Source organism: Dicentrarchus labrax, unplaced genomic scaffold (genome assembly GCF_905237075.1).
Source record: "Dicentrarchus labrax unplaced genomic scaffold, dlabrax2021, whole genome shotgun sequence".
NCBI lineage: Eukaryota > Metazoa > Chordata > Actinopteri > Moronidae > Dicentrarchus > Dicentrarchus labrax.
The window spans coordinates 18,648,212-18,672,632 of record NW_026136721.1 but is presented as its reverse complement, the minus strand read 5'-3'; the positions used below and the strand labels follow the sequence as shown (position 1 = coordinate 18,672,632).

Here is a 24,421-nt window from a genome sequence, read left to right as displayed (position 1 = left end):
ATGTGTCTGGATAGATGAGCGATTTATGTAAGAACTTGAAAGATCTAAATAATAAGTGCAATGATATAATCTTCTCTTTGTGGTTTAAATGTGTTTTTGAACTAGCTTATGTAGCTTATTGTGGGCAGTGAAGTGTCAAACTAACTTGCCCTCTCTTTTCCCAGAATGCTTCTCTGGAGAAATATCCTCGTAAAAGTGGAAACAGCTCAGAGTGGCGTCCTCCATCTTCTTTACACCACAGCAGGTCTCTCTGCAGTCAGCCAGGTGATCCATAGACGTGGCTTTAGATGTTCTTACACTATTCGAAAGCAGAACTCAAGAGAAGTCACATATTTCTGTCCCAAACAGACACTTTAAGTCATTCCTGTTGATTGATGTTTACTCGTCTGGTAAATAAAATAGTGATGTCACCAAAGATTAGGTGCCTGCAGCACCGTGGCTTTTGTGTCATGAGCACTCAAACTGCAACATATGTTTGTTTGAACCAAGTTTTCTTCGCAAACCTGACTGCTTCAATCACTCATGCAATGATCGCTTCTCTTAAGCTGTTGTTTGACATTCACGAGAGGAAAGTAATTTCACGACACCAGAGTGTATCATTACTCAACTGTCCCATAAGCAATGAGAAGTCGTTTCCAAATTGTGATTTTCTGGAATGACTGCTAACGTTTTGTCATTACTCTGCTGCCAGACCAGAAATAAACAACTGTTTTCTGTGATGTACATGGCCTGTTGAGTCTTTATTTGAAGGGAAATCCACACCCCACACTGTCATCAGCCCAAAAATAAGCCACCAGGGTTGTTCTTTTGTATCATTTGACATTTTGCTCAAGCATGTTGAATGATGACCAAATTATTTAGCTCTACGAATGTACAGGATCTCAGCAATTAATGCTGTTTTTCATCTTCGTATGAGCTGGACCATTTCCTTTGCCGAACAAATGAGATCTTGTTATTTCCTGCCTGATTACATAAATGATTGAATCCTTGCTGATATTAAGGTTTGTTTTCCTGTTTGTTGTCCCGGGGACACCAGTGTGCATTCAATTTACATTCCACTGGGACCAACAGGCCACAGAGTTATTTTTGAAAAGGGACCAAAACCACCACTGTGACAGCAATATGGCAGTGTTATGCATCTACTCTATTAACAACTCTATTATCGTAAATGTCTCTGTTTGCCTTTGTGACAACTGTGCACCTAACCCTCCAGCCATAATACAAGCAGAAGCCAGGCGAACTAATGTACCTAATATGTCCCCAGGAACATCGCCTCTGCCAAGCGTGCACTCTAAATCCGCCCGTGTAATCAAGGAGGCATAGGACACAAATATCTGCTGATAGTGGCGGCAGCACTTCCATATCTCGATGTTGCCTCCTGCCCTGATGAGCCTGTCTGACTCAAATTACAAGGTGAAAGCGGGGCTTTTGTGCGCTTGGTAAAGTAGAGCAGCTTGGGTAATGAGTATGGCCTTCCTGCACACTCTAGCAGACCATGGGAGTTAATCTAATGATACAAGAGAAAGCCATGATTTCTAATGGCCTCAGAGAGAGAGAGAGAGAGACAGACAGACAGAGAGAGAGACAGACAGACAGACAGAGAGAGAGAGAGTGGGGTTGAGACTGATGAAGACTAGCCCCTTTTTGTCCCCAATCACTGGGGCTGCACACTTGTACTGCAGATGTAATCATCTCTCCACTAGCCTTTAAGATGCAATATTGAAAAAACCCTGAGCGAAACCAAAAGAATCAAAGGAACAGAAGTCAACGTACTGGCTGTGGGTCGCTGTTGACTGTTGGCAGTAGACAGATACAGGGCATGTAGACATCAGGTCAATGTTGTGACTTGCTTTTAAGTTATCTAGCATGAATCATAGTAGCCGATGGGCATTATTTAATGTATGTGTACATATTAATATGCCATAGTAGTGGTCAGCAATTAGGTTCAACCATGGGTCAGCATTGTTCACTGAGGAGCCGGCACAGTGGAAACACAAACCTTAATGTGTTCTGTATGTTTGGTTTCTTTTATTTATACTTTTAAGAATACATTCATTTGTTTGAGGTTTGTGTCCGAGGGCACATTCCTCACTCATTTCAATATCAAGTGAATACTCATTTGGCAAAAAATGAATACAACAATGTATATTCTGTGTTGTGCTACAAGATTGGAGACGTAATTGATGAAATTGACACATGATAAAATCCTGCTTCAGTTATGGATAAATGAAAGTACAGTTGTTATTGTTACCTTAGAAACAAGACTTGCTGGCTGCTCTGTGTGGCTGTACTTAAGCACAGTGCTAATATCATTTACATCTTGTTATCATGATAACATTTTCTAAATAGCACTTAACACAAAGTTCAGCTGAGGATGATGAGATTGTCATCAGTTTCCAGGTATTTTGTCAGCAAGCAAAGTATTAAGTATTAATTGAAATTTTGCCCTTGTGACGGTGCTAGATATAAAAGTTAGAAGAATTGTTTAAATTAATCCAAAACGAGACATGAATGTCTGTACCAAATTTCACAGCAAAGCATTTAGTAGTTGTTGTTTCACACAAATGTCAATGTGGCATTGCAAAAAGAAAGGGGATCACCAATGTCAGTATGATTCATCCTCGAGGAACCAAGAATGTCTTTTTTCATAACAATGGACCAAAATGGTGGACCAACTAACTTACTGACAGACTGACACTGACATCCCTAACCATGTCAGCATGACTAAAAACAGCATTATAACTCTATGATTTGATCTAATTTAGTGGCATATAAATGAATGTATGAAGTAAGATAACAATCAATAATTGATGATCCATTAAATGTTAACTAATCACATAAACTCAGTGACTTGATGATTGCTTTGACAGAAATTAATGATACATTGTATATTAATTACTTCATTAAATTAACATGAATCATGCATTAAGTAGGCATTACTTAAGGACACCTGCACAGCATGTGTTTTGTACCTTCAGGGTGGTTCCCAACCTGGGGGTCGGGACCCCAGCAGGGGGTCACCAAAGCTTAATGGGGGGCGTGAGACCTTCCTGATTTTAAGGGGTGTAAGAAAACTTTAAAATATATACACATTAGTATTACCACTAATAACAGCTAATAGAAAGAGAGAAAATAATCTGCTCAAAATGTATCCAAATAGCTGGTTTTACACAAATGTCCAGCTGTTATTGTGTTCACTATTTGGGTTCATTGCACAGTTTATCAGTTGTTCTTTAATGTTATTGGTATACATCAAATATAATATGAAATATCCATAAAATATGTCAGTTAGTCAGGGGTAATCGGTTTAATAAATGATAGAAAAGGGATCTTTAGGAAAAAGGTTGGGAACCACTGCCTTATGGGTAATGTGTTTGCATTTATTGCTGCACTTTTAATGTAGTGTTGATTTTGATGTGATATCCAGTAACTGAAGATTGGGCATATTGTCTTCACATGTATAACATCAATAATCAGTGATGTGTCTTCATAGCTCGTCTATATACACACCATTTGTGGTCAAAAACACTGTCATGTCCATGCAGGATAAAAAATATTGGGAGCATTTACCATAGCACCATCTCTCCTGCTCTCTGTCGCCTGCAAATAAATGTGCTCCTGTGCTCCTGTGGTAATGCACACAGTGATGAGAACACCTCGTAATCAGCTGTAGGTTGATGCAGCGAGCAGCAGCTTCCTGTAGTGAGAGGAAAAGTCTGATAAGATGCCACTCACAGGCAATTAGCACACACCAGCAACAATAACGGTCCTCTAAACTCTTAACCAAACCCCTCAGACAGATCGAAACGCCCACACACACACACACACACACACACACACACACACACACACACACACAGACACACTCTACTGTTTTATAGGTTGTGGTTTTGTCAGGGAGCTTGAGTGGGTTGGAGAGGTTGTGAGAATAGCACCCCTCTACCGGCATCATATGTTTGTTCTCTTTTCTCAGTACCACCAGGGTGCCACTTCAGGAAATGAGCAGCGATACACAGAGGAGCTTCTTCTAAAAGGTCATGTATAAGCATCATGAGAGCTGACCCTGTGGTTGACACTGATGGGGGATATGAGATGATGGAGAACCACAGCTGTGATTGGCACACATAACTGATACACCCTATTTATTAAAGGGCAGTCACAGCAAAAACACATACTCTAAATGTTAATGTTTAACCAGAGATTAATGATTAATGAACATTAAACCCATATGCTTTAAAGACCGAAGAAATACTGATAAACAAAGTAGTATAGTGGTATTTCATTATGATCTTTCAGGTGTTTCTACTACGAATGGACTGATGATTGAGAAAGGCACTCTTAAAATACAGCACCTCCTTAAAATCAATACTTACTTATACTGAATTGGACCAAAGTACCCTAATTCAGCACTACCTTAACCCATAACACAACATAACCCTAAAAGCTTTTTTTTATCCTTTTAAACAAGGACATTTTTTAGTGCTGTTTTAAGTGTTAAGCTATCCAGAGACGCAGTTATGAGGCATTTAAGAGTAGTTAATTTATCTATCAAGTCATCTTCCCTTTTTGTAATTGATTCAGTGTCATTGTAATCTCTCAAGTATAAATCAAGGTTAAATGAATAAATGAATGAATCTGTGTTTTAACACCATGGGCATTATATTCTGCCACATGAGCCTGCAGTCTTGTGGGAAGGTTTTTTCCCCCAAAACCTTTTAACTATTTTGGTCAGAACTTTTCATAATAGTGTGGAAACTTGTGGATATAAGATCCAGACAAATGTCCAGACTGTTGCTTTAGTCTGAAAGTGTGCATGCAGAGATTTGACTGCTGCCTGCCAACAGATTACCCCATCTATTCTACAGCACACATGAATGCATCCCAGTGAATGCACACGTCAGTGATGCCCACTGGCCACGATATTCGATGCATTTCTAAAACAACGCTGCATTTCAAGAGTTACATGGACTCCCTCTAATCAAGTCAGGCAAGTTGGTTCAGTCATATAACAAGACTGCATATCACCCCCTGTGACACATATCATTGCTCATACCACATCAGGCTAATCCAGTTGCCTCTGTTAAAATCCCCCACAACCATGCTTCAACAACCAGGCAGCAAGAATGGAGGTGACCCAATAAAGCACGTCCACACATAATGAGGAGTGATTCCCCCGCTGCAGAGGGAAAGGCCTGGGCTTTCCCCCTGTCTGTTCTTCTTGGCATATCTTCAGTTCAGCGAGTGACTCAGCCAGTTGGATGTCCCATGGCTGCTGGGTGCATGGCAGCTGAGAAGGAGCTGAATTACAGATGGCCTTGTGGGTCCTGCAAGCTGCTTCTGTTGTCCTGGTGTTTTCAGGATGCTGGACTTTCCTGGTGGTTTTGTTGCAGGTCAAACAAACTTCTGAGAGACACCAATGACTTACACAAAATAGATAAATACATTAAAGCTCATGGTAAAAAAAAGAAAGAGCAATGTATGGATTAGTTCATTGGTGGTTCTAGCACCTCAAATGTGATGTTAATAATCTGCACAAACTGCAATTATTGCATTAACTATCTTAGTTAATTGTACAGTTTATCAGTCATTCTGTACTGTTACTGTTATGCATTGAATATAAAATATTCATGTCCAAAAAATATCCGTAAAATATGTCGCTAAGTCAGGGGTCGTCAGTTTACTCAATGATAGAAAAGGGGTCCCTCGAACCGCTGTTTTAGGGAGGATTGGCAGAAATGGAATATAATATTCACCTTAGAGTGAAACGTTTATGTCTACAGACGTTCCAGGTCGCCTTCCATCCAGTCCACCATGTTGAACCACCACGTTTCTACAGTAGTTCAGAACGAACAAACCAAACACTGGCTCTAGATTGGGTCTTTCGTGTTTTTTGCGAGTTTCACAACCACCATTGTTGTTCCTGCACGCTTGGAAGGTTGAGCTGTATTCAACAGGATGATATTGAATTCAACACACTGATCCTTTAAGTATCTTTAAGGTGGTAAAAATCCACACTGCCGGACACTTGTTCATATATTCTGTATCAGTGTGTTCCAGGTTTTAATTTAAGTTATATGATGTTTGCACTGAAATATTTAAACAAACGGAAGATCCCAAACCGAAATACTCTAGATATTTTTGTGCCTCTTAGATTCAAGATTCAGCACTTTATTGCCATTTGGAATAAATTATAAATAATATAAGTAATACATTTGCTTTGATGACCTCTTAAAACAAAAACCAAAATTACCATAGACAGCAATAAAACCTTAATGCATTGGAGAATAAAGGAATCATTAGTAAATAAACATTTTCAAATGTTCTCACTGTTATGCCTGAAGTACTGTATCAGTTCTCTGAGTATAAACCACGTGTAGCTGCAAAGCATCAGCTTTCTAATGGCACCAGGCAGGTCAGTGGAGTGTGGGAGGTTTGAGAAAGGGTTTGGGGATGCAAATTGCAAAATTCTTTATAAATGATTGCTGCTCCTCTGTAAAACAATTGATTTTCTTTAAATGGCATTTTCAGTTTCCACTGCAGCTAATGTACAGAGGACTGAGAATGATTTAGCATAAAGTCATACACAAAATGATGATTCTCCACATAGCATACAGGCAGCGACAACTTTATTCGTTTTAAATGATGAATTTCACAATATGCGGCTGTATATTGCTCACTGTTATCACCATTAAATTTCATCATTTCAGAGCTCAAAATGTTTAATTGTTTGCCAGGAAGAGGCAGGTTTGCATAACTCTTATATAATTATGGCAGCGCCTTGACAAAGGGGGTGGGCATCTGAAGAAACAGAGCAGAATTAAGGGGTAAGTGAGGGAGAGCCAGGCAGACAGGCGAAACCTTTCTGCAAGCCATCAGTGCTAAGCGACCCAGACGGGGAATCTGTCATGTTAGATGCCAATGCTAACTAAATGCTGAGGTATATGACATTGCTGCCTCCCACTCAGTTATCTGTCAGTGTGTGTGTGTGTGTGTGTGTGTGTGTGTGTGTGTGTGTGTGTGTGTGTGTGTGTGTGTGTGTGTGTGTGTGTGTGTGTGTGTGTGTGTGTAGGGTGTGGGCTGGTGTTAGGGCAGAGGCAGGCTCAGTCAGTTGTATGTTATATAAGTAATAATTAGGTTAATGTACAGTGTATTGACCCTGTTGATATGCACTGAGTTGACATCTGCGCTACATGGCCCCTTAAAAACAGATAATGGCTGCTTATCAGTTCTTAAGCTTGTGTCAGTGGTTTAATGTTCAGGACATGAAACCAGATGGTGAGGAATGCCAGTGATGGCAATTAGTGCAAACTGGGGCATGTGTGTAGAGAGTATACAGTGGTTGTTTTCATCGGCCTTTTGAGATGAAACCTCTCAAAACTATACACTCAAGCATGTATGGGAGTGACAGCACTGTGTCTTAAATCCCATGAAAAACACCATATGCAGGAACGGCCCTCTTCCCCCCCTTCAAGGCCAGGCAGCAATAGAGCTCACAGCTGGAGAGCAGTGGAAGTGAGAATCCACTGTCTCCATTCATGGCTCCTCTCCCGCTCCTCAGCTGTGCCATTTTCAATCAATAGCTTTTAGGAAATCAGCATCTACCCTGCAGTTTGAAATGAAAGGCCTCTTTTGTTGTGAAGCCCATAGTGCATATAATGATCTCACGCTGAAGAAACATTCACGTTTTTCAGAGGCATTTTCTCCCGTTGCAGCAAATTTTATAATATGTTCATGTTCAAAGTGAAGCCTGAATGGGGGATTTGGGGGAAAATCTTCACATTCACAGCCAAAGCAGGAATTAAGGTGATGCCTACCTATCTTCTGGTGTGAAGTAGGTGAAAAGCAGTGCGTTATAGCAGCAGTGTATTCTGCAGCACAAGACTTGCATGTGAATAAGATCATCTTGTTTCCCCTCTGGCTCCAGGTGTTTACTGGGACCACTAATTCCCATCTGCATATATGCTTACCTCCTCCTCCTACTCCGCCCACTCCCCTTCTCCTCTCTGTGGATCATGTGCCAGCGCCTGGAGCCAAACAGCAACGCAAGAATGACTTTGATTTGACCAAGGAGAAGTCAGACAACTTCTTTATTATTTTCTGTAAGCAACATACTGCTCGGATACATTGCTTATTACATTGAAGTGATGAAGATAAATTCTGTTGCCAGTAAAAGTTTCATAGTGGCACATGAAGGCAGTGCACATCGTACTAGTACTGGAAATGAAATACTTTACTTAAAGTAGGATTCCCACAGTAAAAAATAAAGTATATATAATAATGTTAACAGCTTAATTAAAGCTCAAAACTGTGTATTCTTATGAGGTTCCTACAGTCAAATAGTGGGTTATGAGTTGATGAATACTTAAAGGACAGACTTTTACAAGATCTGTCAGCTTCTTACTGATTATCTCAACATTAATTCTGAATGATCACCTTGGAGAAGAGGAGGTTGACTACAGGTAACAGTTCTTACCTGTTTCTTGTCTTTATGTTGTCTGTAATTTGGAAACAAACCAGAAACGTCCCTTTGATTTGATGATGTATTCTTTTTCAATAAAACATATCTGAAGAGAAAAAGTTGTACAATATAGGCAAAGTGCTCAGTATAGACAAGAATTAATCATATTTTTAATATCATACTATGGATGTATACTACAAAGTGTGAAGCATCATGTGTTGGGGTAAAATGTGCAGTATTTCCCACTGAAATGTGATGACCTATGATGTCTCACAAAGTAGAAATAATCAAGTAAATTGCCTTAAAACATAACTGAGAAAACTGTATTGTTACTTTACACTTGTACTTTGTACAAATACCACAGATAAATAATAAGATAATAATAAGATAATGATATTCATTATTGCAGTTTAGTTTTAGTTTTCACTGTATTGCATGCTGCTGGGTTATAGTATTTTATGATTTAATAATATCTGGATTGTGGATGTTGATTATCAAGCTGACTTTTTCTGAAGCCAACATCGCCATCTGTTGGTTGAGTACAGTAACTGCTCTTTTAGGCTCAATCTGTGAATCTGCACTTCATGGAGGCAGAGAAAGTGAAAAGAAAAAGGGACAAAGTACTAAGAGTCTTCAGGTTTTATGTTCTTTAAGAAAAGGTCATTGATTGACAGAAAATGTGTGAGCTTTTTTAAATGTGTTTAATGTTCTGGTGGGCAGAGGCTGTAACGGATACAAACAATGTCTACATGTAATCTTTATAATGGAGTCTTGTAGTGAAATAAACGTGTTTTGACTACTTTATTGTTATGATGCTACATATTTCTTGTTACTAGCTGACTTAAGGAAAAGAAAATGTTTTTTTAAAGTCAATATATCAATATGCCATGTCATTATAATCAATATAAGAACATTGTCACCAAGTTGCTACCTCAAATCTTCCTCATCAAAGTACATGTCACAAGATCCCCTACAGACATGTAGAACGTATAATGCAAAAAACTGTATAATTTCCACATTGAAATCTTTAAAATGTAATTTACTCCTTCTACCTAATTAAAGATTCAGAATCTATGAATATGCAAAAAAAATTTCATTTCCGGACGCAAGATGTCTCCTATTTCACTGTAAAGTACATTCTCAGTGTTTGTGTACTGGAGGCTTCAAGTTTCTACATCACACTTATATAAGTTTCATACTGGACCAGGACTACCTCGACTTGCTCGTAGGCCTCTTCAAACTTTCCTTTTTTCAGCAGATTAATGTGAAAACATCCTTCTAGTGTTAAACTCTGCACAGTGAAGATCAAACTCAAACTATCCGACTTTAGGTGCAAAAAGAACAACTATATTTTTGAGTGGAGTGGGACTTTAATGTAATTCAGTTTATACAGACACAATCCATTTGCACTCAAAAAGGACATAATATTTACATGCAAACCTACTAAAGCCAACCTTTACAAAGTCTATACAAAGTTTATTTATTTAGGTTATCAGTGTCATTTTTCTCCTAATTGTAAATATGGAATTAATAAATACACACTGTATTAGTATTTAGTCTTTCCACCACTGCAGTTGTCACTATTTATGGATTTAGGGTTTATTAAAATGTATTTGCTTTATGAAGTTGATATTTCTCTCTGTGCTGCAGTAACAATCCGTTCATTGGCCACCAAACAGTCATCATCATCTCCATCTGTGGGAATGAAACTAAACTGAACTGAAATCCTTCAGGACATAATGAGCCCATGAATCTCTGTTAATTATCCCTTAAAAATGAAGCAATGCCATTTCCTCCATTTGTAGTCATTTTTATGAGGAAGTGTTTGTACAGATTTTCACATTCTCTTTATTTATCAAAACTTCTGTTCCAGTGAAAGCACATTTGTATGCATGTGTGGAACTTAATTCAATTCAGAGAGACACACTTCTAATCATCTGAGGTCATTTGTTGCTGCAGTGTTTGATCACATTTTGCTCTAATACCAGTATTTTAATAATATATTACAATCCTGCAGGCGAAAATACACAATTGAAGGGCAGATAAACTACTCTCTACTAAACTACTATTTCTTTCTTCTCTCTTTGAAGAAAATACAGCTAAAAGACCAGTGGCAAAATGTTAAAAGGCTGATTTCAAAACAGGAAAGAAAAGAAGCAAAGTGCAAGTGGACTGAAGGAAAACTGACCAGAAGAATATATTAGCTTGTAACGCTTTTTTGTTTTTAAAAGAGAAAATTAAATGCAATATTAACATCAATAGTAGTTATGCACATTTGTTTATAAGCGAACATGATATTACAACAGTTCAAGTATGGATGGATTCAACTATAGTACAAAGTAAAGGTCAATTAAAGTCAATTAATATTTTCCTTTTTCATAGAAGACACTTTGATGTGAAAATAATAAAATGAATGAAAGCTTCAGTTTCAGGGTCCTGATATTGTGCATGCTGACTCACTGTCACACTGTTATTGATACTGGGACAGTTGAATTGAGCAGAGCCATTGTTAATGTTATCAGTAAGACCACTGCAGCCCCACATCTGTCTTCATCCACATATAAATAATAGTTACAAAGCATCTCCTCGGTCAGTTTTGACGTTATTAATATTGTACTCGTACTTTACTAACGTTACTACTATACACTGGTGACTATGGAGCGTGTCCTTCACTTTACCACTAGGTGGCAGCATACCATCTCTTTTCGACGGACAGGACTACTGAACAGAAGTTCAACACGAGCTGCAGACAAGTAGAGATGCGTCAAGTCAGCAGGAGACACCAACGACCACTCATAGAAACGTAGCAATTATGACCTTAAAAATAAAAGCGATGAACTGGTTAGTTGACGTTGGACGTGAATTATGACAATATATATGCAATAAATCCATAGCTACTGGTTGTATATTTTATATTAAATTAAAATAACCTTTTCTTGTGATGCTTTTTTTGTGGTCTTGCTTAAATAGGGCTGCACAGTTCATCATGGCCAAGTGTAAAATCGCCGAAGCTGCTATGTTTTGATAAAAGTAAAATGTATGACAAACCAGCATTATAATGAAGTATTGTAGTTCTGCAGAGATGTCATGGCCTACAAATCTTGTTCTCCATATTTAAGAAAACATGTTTGTTTGATACAGACCGCCGGAAATTTTTTTAAGTCATCATTTGACTGTTTAGTTATTAAATTTAATTAAAATGAATTACATTTGTATACTCCTCAAACTTTTTTTCTATTTATGTATTCATTGTTTGCTAAAACGTAGTCAAACTTCAATATAGGCAACTGTAGTACTAAGTACTGCAATCATCCATTATGGTTTATATTTAATTTCAGACTATAAACTCCGTCCATTGCTACAACTCCACAAAGTGTCTATGAAAGGGGGGCTGAGGAGTTGACCTGAGCATCCCCACTATCAGCAACAATAACACCTTATGTGTGAAACCAAGCGCGTAGTTAAGGCTCTTATTTTGAAATGTGAGCGGATATGGTGCGTTTGATTGCGTAACTCTTGACACCGGTCCCAGCAGGCTGTCAGTGCGGTCCCCCTACTCTCCACTTCGCTCTCACTATCCAGGCGGGTAGCAATGTAAGACCGTGGCTGGTGCTTTATCCCGGACCCCCCTCCGCGTCCCGGTCTGGCCCGTCCGCTCAGGATGGATCAGAGGAGAGCTGAACCGGACCGCAACTCCATCACCAACCCGGTTTCGCTTTACGGGGAATTCACAGTCACCGGTAACCGAAAAGTCAGGTACGCCGTGAGCTTGACCGAGAGGGAGCTCATCGTCCAGAGGCTCACCTCAACACCTGTCGGGCGGAACAAGGTGGTGCTCAACCTGAAGGACTGCGTCGGCTGCCGGTCTTACCGAGAAGATGACAACGCGGACCCGGCAGCGTACCTCACAGTCTACTTGTACCCGCTCAGACGGCGCTGGGTGAGTTCCGGGCTGTCGCGGTACAGAGCTGAGCACTGCTTTCGTCTCGCCGAGCTTCAGGACCCGCGCGCTAACCTGGAGGAGGCAGAGAAGTGGGCTCGCGCCATCCGAGAGCGCTCTGCCCGGCAACAGTATCTAAGAGACGGTGAGTGACCGTTAGCAAGGTGGGAAAGTCAACTGTCCTGACGACGGTTATCAACTCAGTGTGTTCAGGGCCAAAATAAGTAACCATGGTAATATCTACATGTGTTCAGGAAGAGGAAGGGTCTGTGGTACCCTGTTGACCCCCGGTTTCTTCCACTCTCTACACTACTGTGTAATATTAGGAAAAGTACATGAAGTAATAAAGGCTCGTCCAGTTTACTTCTACAACATTATACCTTAAAGATCAGTTGTGCAGGTGTTAAAGCCTCTGTTATTCCAGTGTAGGCTGTGCTAGTGGTATACTCTTATGTTATACTGTCATTTTATCATAGCACACTGAAGGGAGGTTTTTTCTGACTTAACTCTAAAATTGATTAGAAAATATGATAATCATTATTATCATTGTTATTAATTATTCTGCTGATTATTATCTACAATTAATCAAATATATGTTTAGTCAAAGGCTCAAATGTTTTCAGTTTACTGTCTCATTATGACAAAGAAAAGCAGCACATCCTCACAGATGAGAAGCTGGAAATTGAGAATTATTGACAGTTTGTTTGAAAAAAAATTACTCAAATTATTAAATAGTTAAGATTGAGAATTAATAGTTAAGACAGGATTATCTGATGATCAATTTAAACATTAATTGTTTCAGCATTGCTGTTTAATAAGTCACTTTAGGGAAATTAACTTAATGAATTGTAGTGAGGAGAGGTGCCACAGCTTCTATATGATTAAATAACTGTAGTCATACTGTCTACATTTGCCTTTTGTCAAGTACTAAACTAATACTATAGGTCATACACTGTAAATGTGATTGTAAAACTTATAGAAGATATAGGAGGGATATTGCAGGACAGAAATAACATATAGTGAGTATCACATGTTTATACATCAGTTGCTATTTAGTTAGCAAATAGTAGCCTTTGTATATTTTATGTACACGGCTGGTTTCTTGTCACTTTATCAGCTCTGTCTTTGCCAAAGGCTATTGTTCTGTTACCTTTAACCTATTTGTTAAATGAACCAAACAACAGGATTGGTCTGGTCCAGAGTTAAATTTCAGTAAATCCAGAATTCACACAAACAAACACAAAAGGAAAGACGCCTGAAAAACACGAGGCAATATTACTGCTATTGAGTTCACATCAAGGTACTGTATATTGTGTATGGAACCGGATCCTTATCTCTAATCTGTCACAGGATATCTTTACCTTTAACCTACTCCTTATATGAATAAAACAATAGCACTGGTGTGGTATGGAGAGTCACATAACACATAGAGTCACAGTAACCCCAGTCTGCAAAACCATTTTGACATAAAAGACACCTGAGAAACACGAGGCAATATCACTGTTATTGAGTTCATGTAATGCCAAGAGGTATAATTACTCCGGTGGGAAACGTTCTTTAATTGGAGATTTCTAAAGATAACTTATCTCATTATTTGCTGTCCTGGCTCTATAAAAAAATAAAATAAAATGCATCACACCAACGTTTACCACAGCCATGGTATCACTCTGTGACCCAGATAGCATTTTCCCATTTGCACAAATGTATTTTTAACGAGACAAAATATGCTGCAATCCTATACTGCCTGTCATTGTCAGAGGAGGAAAGAGTGGTGCAGTGTTATTTGCTTTCACATATGTGATTTCACTTCCTGAAGGTGAACCAGTGAAGACAATGGCCTAACAAGTTTTCTACCTTGGGACAGAGAACCAAACAAAAAGTCTCCATGGCCTCACCTCCGCCTAGGTTACCCAGACTTAAGATCACCTGCTGTATTGTAAGAACTTAGTTTAATCCCAGCAGGGATGCGACAGGTCACCGTGCAACCACCCTCCCTTAGTAACTGTTGCTATGCCTGTCAAGCTTTCCGTTCTCGCTCGGCACACATCCAATTTAAACAAACCGTCGTTTCACACAGATGTAAACAAAGCCGGCTTCTCATTTCTACAACAACAACCGACTACTTTGTCCGCTGAAATTGGTGACTGTCGGTAGGAGATTGGATCGGCTCTAGCTAGCTAGCTGCTTAACGTTAAGTCCGCGAGTTGGTTGAAAACTCTAGCTGACTTATTAATGCTTCCAGCTGAGTTGTATTGTCAAACATTATGTTTCACTCATGCAAGAGAAGAGGCTTTGAGGATAAGGACTGAACAATGAGCAAAGCAAACAAACAAAACTGAGCTTTAGACCCTGAATTAAACAAGCACCTTGTCACCACTATTTTATTTATTAAGCATGAGAAAATGTAATGTGACGATTATCCTGGCTAAAGATGCGATACACGATATCACCACAATAAAAAATCTTACTGGAATCACTTTACCTTACATTTAGTTTTTATTACATCACAGATAGGACAGCTCAGACTGGGACCTTTATTTGTTGTTCTTTAGTTTGGATTCCTCTTGTATTACCACACATCCAGTGTGAGGCATACAATGGACAAACTAAGCCTTCAGCCATGATCACAGGCTCAGGTATTGGAATCACTTGGAAAATGTGGGCTTCCCTTTGTGGCAATTCAAAATACATGAGGAAATTGGTCAGTAATGAAAGTACTCATTAGTCAGCCCTACTGAAAACCTGTGTGCGTCATATTTTAAGGTTTTTGTTTGGAGAGTTGGCAGTTCAGAAGTCATTGACAATGGTCAGTGGTTGTTTTTTTTGTTTATTGCTGAGCAGAAATATTTCAGCTCCTGATCTACCTGCCGTAGTCTCAATGGTCTGAGCACTTTCATGGTCAGTAGCATCCATTTCAAAGCTCATTCAGGCTGCAGAGGGTCTTTGGTATCTCTGGAATGTGAAGACAGGATTCCCGTCTAAAAAGCAGTCTACAGTAAGTTACTCATTACGCCAGAGGCCTTGTGAACCAAACTAAATCATGTTCAGGAGCTCTGCATCCAAACCATTAGTCTAAATGAGGTCAGTGCTGCCTGTCTGACCTCTCCATCAATACTGGTGGATGTGTTGGCCTGACATCCGATGTACTCACAGAATTATTCAGAAAGCGTCTCTTTCTCAACAGGCCTGCTAAAGGTGTAACGTAAGTCTACTTGTGGTTCTAAACGCTGCCTGAAAGAGAACAGTCCTGTCCCAATATATAAATATATTTCAGTCCGACAACTAAGGTTTGAAATGTTTATTACAGCAGTACGACATAGTAAGATATATGTGATATATTGGGAGTGTTACCTTAAACCCCCCAGCCGGAGTCTACTGGTGGATGCTGGGGGTGGTGGTGTGGCTTTACAGGACGACAGGCAGCAATACTGGTGCAGGGCAGCAGTGCCACCAACAGAGCAGATGGAGAGTGAGGCATTTCATGTGTGTATAGTAGTGGAGCTTGAGTTGACTGCCTGAACTAGCTCGCAGGCATGTATATATATATATATATCTCCTTGAATTAGGGTCGCAGCAGTATATCAATGCAATATATGAAAATGTATGTTATCATACAAAAAACATTTGCTTTTGTGCAATATTGAATTCTACGTCTATTAATGTTATTTAAAAAAATATTGAATTGTACCGTTTTAGTGGACATAATATTTAGTGAAATTATAATTGTTCAATCAAAGAAAAACACCCCTCTATAATAATAATAATAATAATAATAATAAAAACAATACTTTCTAATACCTTATACCGTGATATTTTACATACATTTGTTATCTAAGAGGCCAACTCACTTTTCTATAAATATTTGTTGGGTCTGTTTGCACATGCCTAGGGTGCCCAGTGCTGCTCCTATGCTCTATAGATAACACTGCTAAGAGATTGACTGCACATGTCCATCAATAGTGGTTTGCATGACAATGATCATTTTCAAGCATCTGCTAAGACTGTGACACAACCGGGCTGCCATTGGCATATTTTTTTGCGCTGTTTAAGGCAGTTGGTGAGAGAGCGGTCAGACAGGTCTCTGACCACAGTGTGAATGTGGTTTACAAGTTTATGTTCTATAATGAGTTTGGGGTCAGGGACAGGAAGTGTACAATACGATGCATGTCGCCATCAGGGGGTGTTGTTCGGGCCTTCAGAGCAATGGGCTTTTATTTTCACAGTAAGAGGCTGTCCAATGGGACATTTTTCAGACTATTAAGAATAGTGGACCGCCATGGCATGGCGCCGCGGTCCGCTGGCTGTGGGCTCAAGTGCAACTTATAACAGAAGATGTGTGGTGACATGAAGTGACACATACATCAGTCTTTGTTGGCGCCAGTTCTTTGGAAATCAGGAGCTGACTCGTGTTCAACATAAATTAACATCCCTGCTATGACTATTACAATTGACAGTTTAGATGCATTGCCAAGTACTTCCTAAATAGTATTGATCCTGTGATGTCAATAAATGGATTCAATTCAGCTGTGGACGGCATTATTATTTTGAGTCAGGTGATGGCAGCAGGCAGGGAGGTTACTAGTATTGATTAGACTGCGACTGCCTAATGACAATGAATTACAACACAAGAAACTAATGTGAATTAATTAATTTTGGTTAGAATATACGGTCATTCACCCAGCTAATACACACATTATACATTTTATATTTTGTATCTGAGTCAAACACAGTAACATTTTCAATATGTAACCCTTATAATATTAGCAGATATCAAGTATATTCCCATGCTGATGTGTAGGCACAGATAATTGCTGAGCAAAGTCTAGGCTGTGTAATAAGTTAATGAATGATGAGCATTAATAGAACTATGAGTTTAAATGTAAAGGTGACCGTTTAAAATTATTTTATTACTGATAGCGAGATAATAAGATTAGGTTAGACCCTTAAGGGAGAAATACAGATGAGAGGAACTTTGTCATCACAAGGATCAGGACTTGACTGAGTAAGTAAGGCTGTTACTAAAAGTGTGAAACCATGGAAACGGCAGTGATGGAAAGTCAGATGAGAAGCACCGTATTCGACATTCTCAGGGGGACTGGCGTTGCTCCTTTTAGCAGCAAAATCCAGGCCTCTCTCAGCCCGTCAGTGCCATTACTAATACATTACATCTGACCGAGACTTAGTTGAAGCTGGGACAATGGTTCATATGCTCTATTACACCTAATTTCACTCATGCAAGCAAAAGGAACAGGTTTATGTTAAATTATGTGCTCGTGTGAGGGCTTTGTGATGTAAAAAGGGAACCTGCCTAAACCTAAATGATTTCTCCTTTTTCAGATTTTATGTCCCGTTTCACTGCACTGAGATTTAAGATATTTCAAGATACATTTTTCATGGCCTATCAAATAAATATTTTTGACTCAGTCGTGAGAAATATTTGTGTTATTTGTACGATCCAGAAAGAGTGAGAACAAAACTTTTGTATGTTTGGTTCTAGTGGTCAAAAAGGAGAACGCAGTGTCATGGTGTGAAGTTGCTCTGCAGGTCGTAGAGGTCATCAGAGCACGTTCTCTTCATTGAATTTACACTTAGTCGTTCAGTCCACAGAGCATCTATTGAACAAACTCAACATGCTTGTGAAAACACACCAACATGTGTCCCACCATACATGTTGGGTTATTGTTTCAATAGTTGTGGTTTTGATTAGGCTGCACAATTAATCAAGCTATTATTGAAATATACTATAGTCAGGTGCAATATCCAAATCGCAGAAGCTGCAACTTGATTAAGGTACAAACAGATTATGAAAGTAGTTGTTGCATCCCTGTTATTTACTGAACCACTTTAGTATACTCTAAACTGTATTGGTGTACATACATTTTCTGTACATTGCTGTAAATACTGTACATTTCCATATGTAGTATGTCTTCTCAGTGCTTGAGCCACAGTATGTCTTTGTGGGCGTGTGACCGTGAGTTGTCTGATGAGTAACTTCTAAAAACAAGGTGCTGGTCATGATGACAATGACATAATTGAAAAGAGGAGCTTAGTGTGCATTCACCATCTTTTCAAATGTGTAAAGCTGATAAACTAAGTGGTTGATCTCATTAAGGATCGCACCCTTGTGATTAACCAATCTCAAACATACGAGAATGGTGAAACTTCCTGATTCTCTTACAACTGAAACCACATATTTGAGTTAGGTTGTCCCTCTTGCTGCTGCTGTAGTAAAGGGCAAAAAATATGTTATCAGTAACACGTATTTCAGCACAGTGTTTTTCTCTGGAATATGAGGGTGTGTTTGTGTGTGTGTGTAGTCAGACAGCCGTGGTAGCAGCAGTCCTCCCCCTGAGGACTCCTCCTCATTGCGTATACGCTGCGATAGAGCTTGACGTGCTGTCGAGATCTCTGATTCAACCACTCTGGAGCAGACTTCTTCAGCTTTGAGGGCTGTAAGGATAGTGTCCTGCTCGCTGTCTCTTACCATGAGCAAATCTAAATGTAAGTATTCCGTTGGAATTTAGCAAAACACACTCCGGCCTAAACGCCATCAAACTCTGTTCCTGATGTTGTTGCAGAATATCTACATCTCAATCTGGAGGATGACTTTCTGTACATTTGACCACTAAGCGTAAAAAGCTTTCGGTACTCAAACAGTTTGCTATTCTCAGAAATGGCCTCTCATGTTATTCTGTGATACGCCGACAACAACAACAACCACTAATTGACCATTGCTCCTTCAGAGCGGCTGGTTCACCTCAGAGAAAGTCTGTCTTTGCCTGGTAAAAGAAAATGTGGTTGTGGGTTTTTTTATGGTGGGAAGTCCATTTCCTCCATACGCTGGTGCATTTTATATGCATTTAGCAGTTTTTATACAGTTTACTGTAATCTCATGTTATGCTCTCATGTCTATAAAACTTAAAACTGACTAATAGTTGCAGGGAATTAACGTACAGTTGAACCAGCTGGGCTCACGTTAATTGAAGGTTAATAAAGGTCCATTTCCCATTAAAAGAAACCTTAAACTAAACATTACATTAGTGGCAATATAACTGACTGACGTTTGGAAAGTTTGTTTTCATGCAGCAACCTAACCTCCCCTCCCTAATCTGACCCTGTAGCCTAAAATACCCAAATTGGACAGACATCATTCCACAGAGAGACAGGCAGTGGTTGCATCATCTCTCTGCTTTCTCTCTATCTCACAACATACATATCTCTTTATTATAACAATGTAGGGGGGTACACTACAGAAAAGTGGTTGACAGACAATGCAGGATGGTTTTAATAAAAACCACAATGTCATAAACTCCCTGCCTTTCCTAATATAGATCTACAGCGAGCTAACCACTGCCACCTCCTCCTTCCACACCCTTTGTGGTTCTGGCTCAGCAAAAATCTGCTGTGTGCTTGAGCAGCTTCCACACTTTGACAGCATTACGGACAAGAGTTATCACCTCACTGCACCTAAATGTTACAGCACTTCGGTCCAGTGAGGTAAGATCAGGTTTCTTTAAAGATGCAACCTGTGATTCAGGTGTAAACAAAAAAGGGTAGTCCCACCACCAAATATCCAAATATCAAACTGATTGACAGGTGTTTTAATACTGGTTTTAATGTTTTTTGATGTATGTGATTTCAGACTAGTAAAGTTTGTAAAACATAGCAGTGAAACAGGCCCGCATTTCTTTATGATCAGGTGAGAAACACAGAAAATCTGACCAAACTCTCAGTTATATTTGAATGAACCTGCAAATTAAATGTTACCAACAATTACTGGTTGTATCCTTAATCTACAGACCTTAATATCACGACAGTGTTGATCATTGTGGTATATTACTAAGATAAAAGATTAATGTGATTTTGAAGATAAATTGATTTCTGTTTCACTGGTGTCTCTTGATTATCACCAACTGTACCTTTATACAGTAGTTTTTATTACCCATTATCTATTTATTTCCTACTGCTGTACATCACTGGATATAGTGATGTAGTGCATATGCAGCAGTGGAAGACATATTCAGATGTTTTACTTGAGTAAAGTCAGCAATATACCTCCATACATTTTTTTGTAAAAATACTCCATGAAAGTCCTTAACATCTTACTGCAGTATTATCAGCGCTGTGCAGTATCTCTAGATTGCTATCATGAGGTTACAGTTGGTATGTAGTTAATCACAGTACTGCTATCAGATAACAAATCTGCAAAAAGAATTCAGACCAGCAGGCTGGATTCAGATGCTCAGTGTTAAAAGATACAAAATCTATGTAGATAAAGATACATCAGCCGATTATCTGGCATTTGGAGATAATCTGCATCAGCCGATCCCTACGCTCTCGAGGCCAATAAGCAAAAAATGTCTGCAGGCTGCCTTGTTAGTGTGGCTGCTGTGGAACCAACGTATTTCACATGCTTGATTATTTAATAAAACTTCCATCTAAAACAACATGTTACTGGCTAACATAACCATGTGTATTAGATTGTAATGTGTATAGAATAATGGAAATATACATGACTTTGTTCATAAGCTGTTCTTTGTTTTGATATCTGCATTATACATCAGCAATCTGTCGCCCTGCTCTCTAAATATCGGCATCGGCCTCATATCGTACGACCACTCATTTTTGGCTAAGATTTTATGATTATATGTTTTTATTTCTTCCACATTCATCAGACGACATGAGACACAGACTACTGTATGTCAGAGAGTATTTGCCCTCAGCTGGCCTGGGACAAATCTAACATTTAGCGAATTGCGATGGGACATATCTGTCATATTACAGGAGCAAAGCAGGGTGTAAGTACCAGGTTGAATACATGCTAATCTGTTAATTCCTTTAATGTGGAAACTGGATTTCCTCCTAATGGGTGTTTATCAAAGCTTAGAGCCTAGAGCCATCACCACTGCACAGCAGAAACAAACCTGTCGGTTGGGACAGTACAGTAGGTTGGGGGTACTGTCACTGTGCTGTAGGACTGTTTTTATGTACGAATCATAAAAAAAAGAAAAAAAAAACTTTAATATCAATTAATCACAAAGTTACAACTGATGTGAGCTAACATGACATGACATGACCAAAACCTTTTCTACTTTATTTTCAGTCTAATGTCCTGTGCAGACTGATGGAAGAATCGGTATTAAAGCACAGGATGCTGAGTGATATCTACTATGTGCCACAGACAGTGAGCACAAATGTAGCACTTGCAAACATATCTGGTTTTTGACTATTTGTGGTAGCTACTGGTTCCTCATTTTTAGTGAATCAAGAGAACAAGTTGACAAAAGGCAGTGGTAGTAATATATACAGACTTCTGTGTTGAGTCGAGCATCCATCGGTGGTGTGTTTTCCTTGTGTAAATGAGATCTGTGAATGGGAATCAGTGGACATGGAAACTTTACCAAACACTTGTGAGGCGTGCATTGCTCTGCTGTTGTGTTCACTGTTATTGGCTGAGATTATGCTAACAAGAAGCAGGACACGATGTAATGCTGCTTTCAAACAGTGTCGGCAGAACTGGGGGAACAGGAATACCTCTCATTATTCCACTGTGGGAGTGTTCATGCATTGTTCTAAGATTGTGAAAGCCTTGTAGTAACACCACTAAAGTAATTGTGTCATACTGTGTCATTTTGGGCGGTTTGTTAAAGGTGCAGTGTGTAAACAGGTTTCTGTTTACATTCAGTGTTACTGGTAAATATAGTGTGTTTATATTTGAGGTCTTGCAAATATTTCCTTCCCCATTCTGCACTGTTTGCTTTCATGTTCACAAGCTTACAGTCTTCTTCTTCACTGCCTTTACTGGCACATTTATGCATTCCTTGGTGTCAGTAGATCAGTGGAACAGTGGCAGGAATGTGTATAGTGTCACCCACATCCTCATGCATGTGTACAAAAACAAACCAAATAGAGGCCACTCACAAAAACACTGATCCATATCTCTGCCAGTGGACCAGAACAGATCAGACAAAAACAATCTATAGCTTCTTTTAAATGAGTTAGATCAGTTTTATTAGTGTTAACATTGGGGTTTATTTAGGTGCAATTGCCACTGATGGTGGCTTTGCAGACACTTCTGTAGTTCATTTTATTAATTAAGAGATATTGTGGATTTGTACAGTTTTTCTGACTTGGCTGCTTGTAATTCTGCTCTTTGATGTGATCACATTAAGACATCCAAACACAACATGTCATGATGTCTCTCCTCACCCTTTAAATCCCAGATGACTAAGAGCGGGACAGGTCCCGTCTGAGTTGCAATTTTATGCTGGCTGAGTGGTGTGTGGTGTGGGCCAAGTTAAGTGTGATGAAAGATTGCTACTTTAATTCCCACAGTTAATGCTTTGTCATTCTTTGATGCTGATGGGGAGCTGGTTTGAAGGAAGTTGTGTGAGACGCCAGTATTACTGACTGACTCATGCACAGGTTATCACAGTGAGTCAGTGTTAGTTGTCAAGGAAAGATTATGCTTTTGATAGCGGGAGCGGAGATTTAAGGTCGTGGCTAATTTATTCCTTTACATAATAACGCTGAGTAATGTTTGTATTTATACAGTTTCATGTAAAATGTCTGATTTTAATCTATGATTAAATAGCAATGCTGTAGAAATATAATGCTGTTGTATATTAATGAAACAAATATGTAAACAAATACCCTTTTTTGCAACATGTTTATAATAAACCTTCATCTCTGTGTCGGGTCAATAGAAGCTGACATCCTGCTGCATGTACTGGAGAGTTGTCAGGCGAAGCTAAGAAAGCTGTCTATTCTCAGACTCTATATGCACCCAGATATTATAGGGAACTTTGCCGGAAAATGTTTTTTCCGGCTCCAGGGTTTTTCCCTTTCGTTTGGGCTGTCATTTCCTACGGCGAATACCTCAGTAGTGATTATTCAATTAAGATCTGGGACAGTTCTCATGCTTTTGGTTTGAAGAGAGCAGATGAGACGTCTGTAATCACAGATCAAGTGAATGTAGTTGAGATGCAGAGCAGAGCTTTGTTGCTGTAGTTGTTTTTCATCTTTGTGAGGATGATGATTAAGTTAGGTTGCTACAGTAGCGTCATCCACTTTATCACTTCATCCAAGACGGTCATTTACTGAAGTTGTTTGGTCTGAGCAATTTGTCTGTTTAAGCTCTGTCATCATTGTTTGTCTTAATCTTTACTAACTAACCAGCACGGTTGTGACAACAAGACAGGATAAAAATAAGTGTCTTTGACCTTATATGTTCATCAGTAGCAATGTGTATCATCACTTAACAATCAGGACTACACCCATCCCTTTACAAACAGACCAGAAATATTATCTGCATTTATAAACCACCAATCCTCAATGAAGAATAATAGCCTAAATTTTCATTAACAAATCCACTGCAGAACATCTAGCATGGTGGATGTCTATTTATAAACTGGCGAGGGCTGCAAAGTATATTTTCCTAGTGTTTCTGTTGATTTTAATGTGCCTTATTAGATGTATGTCATACTTTGGCACCCTGCCACGACGTCGCTGCAGACGCACTAATGATAGAGGAGGAAACCCGGAGCGTGGACAGACAGAGACGAGGAGATAGATAGTGTCCTCTGGAATGTTTTGAGAAGGGGAGGGGTGGCACACAGGAAGTGGCATGGGGTTGGATTTAGCCAACAAGGTCTGCGTGGGTGTTGGGGCACACAGACGGCAAGGTCAGGGGCTTCAGTGCCAGCTGTCATGCCAGTTGATTCATGAGGGCACTTGTGTGGCCTTCCCTCGGGAGTCCAGTCGCTGTGATTTTCAGATGACTTATTCATCCTACAGAGAAAAGTGGCTGTGACGATACAAGAAATTTGAATTTGTTGTTTTATACTTGAATTATACTGTTGTTTTGATGGACATATAGTACAATTTCATTTTTACAAATTGAAGTACCCTACTGCAAAGTTCTTGCATCGGATCAGAAAAACAAAAAAATACCGCCCACCGTTGTTCACTTGTACTCCCATTATTAACAACGTTGATGTTTCTAAGCTCTCAAAAAAACGCAA

General features: G+C 39.3%; 2 protein-coding genes across 2 annotated transcripts in view; both read left to right on the top strand.

Moving 5' to 3' along the window:
* Positions 1-723, top strand: part of cygb2 (cytoglobin 2) — a 36,186-nt gene extending 35,463 nt beyond the window's left edge. The window contains exon 5 of the transcript XR_007881498.1: positions 165-723. The gene's annotated coding sequence lies outside the window, so the exon portion shown is untranslated. The remainder of the gene's footprint in view (positions 1-164) is intronic.
* Positions 724-12,016: 11,293 nt separating this feature from the next.
* The window catches only part of LOC127354277 (sphingosine kinase 1), a 34,797-nt gene continuing 22,392 nt past the window's right edge, over positions 12,017-24,421 (top strand). The window contains exon 1 of the mRNA XM_051384084.1: positions 12,017-12,543. Within this exon, the coding sequence (XP_051240044.1) occupies positions 12,120-12,543 (424 nt within the window). The 5' untranslated portion in view covers positions 12,017-12,119. The remainder of the gene's footprint in view (positions 12,544-24,421) is intronic.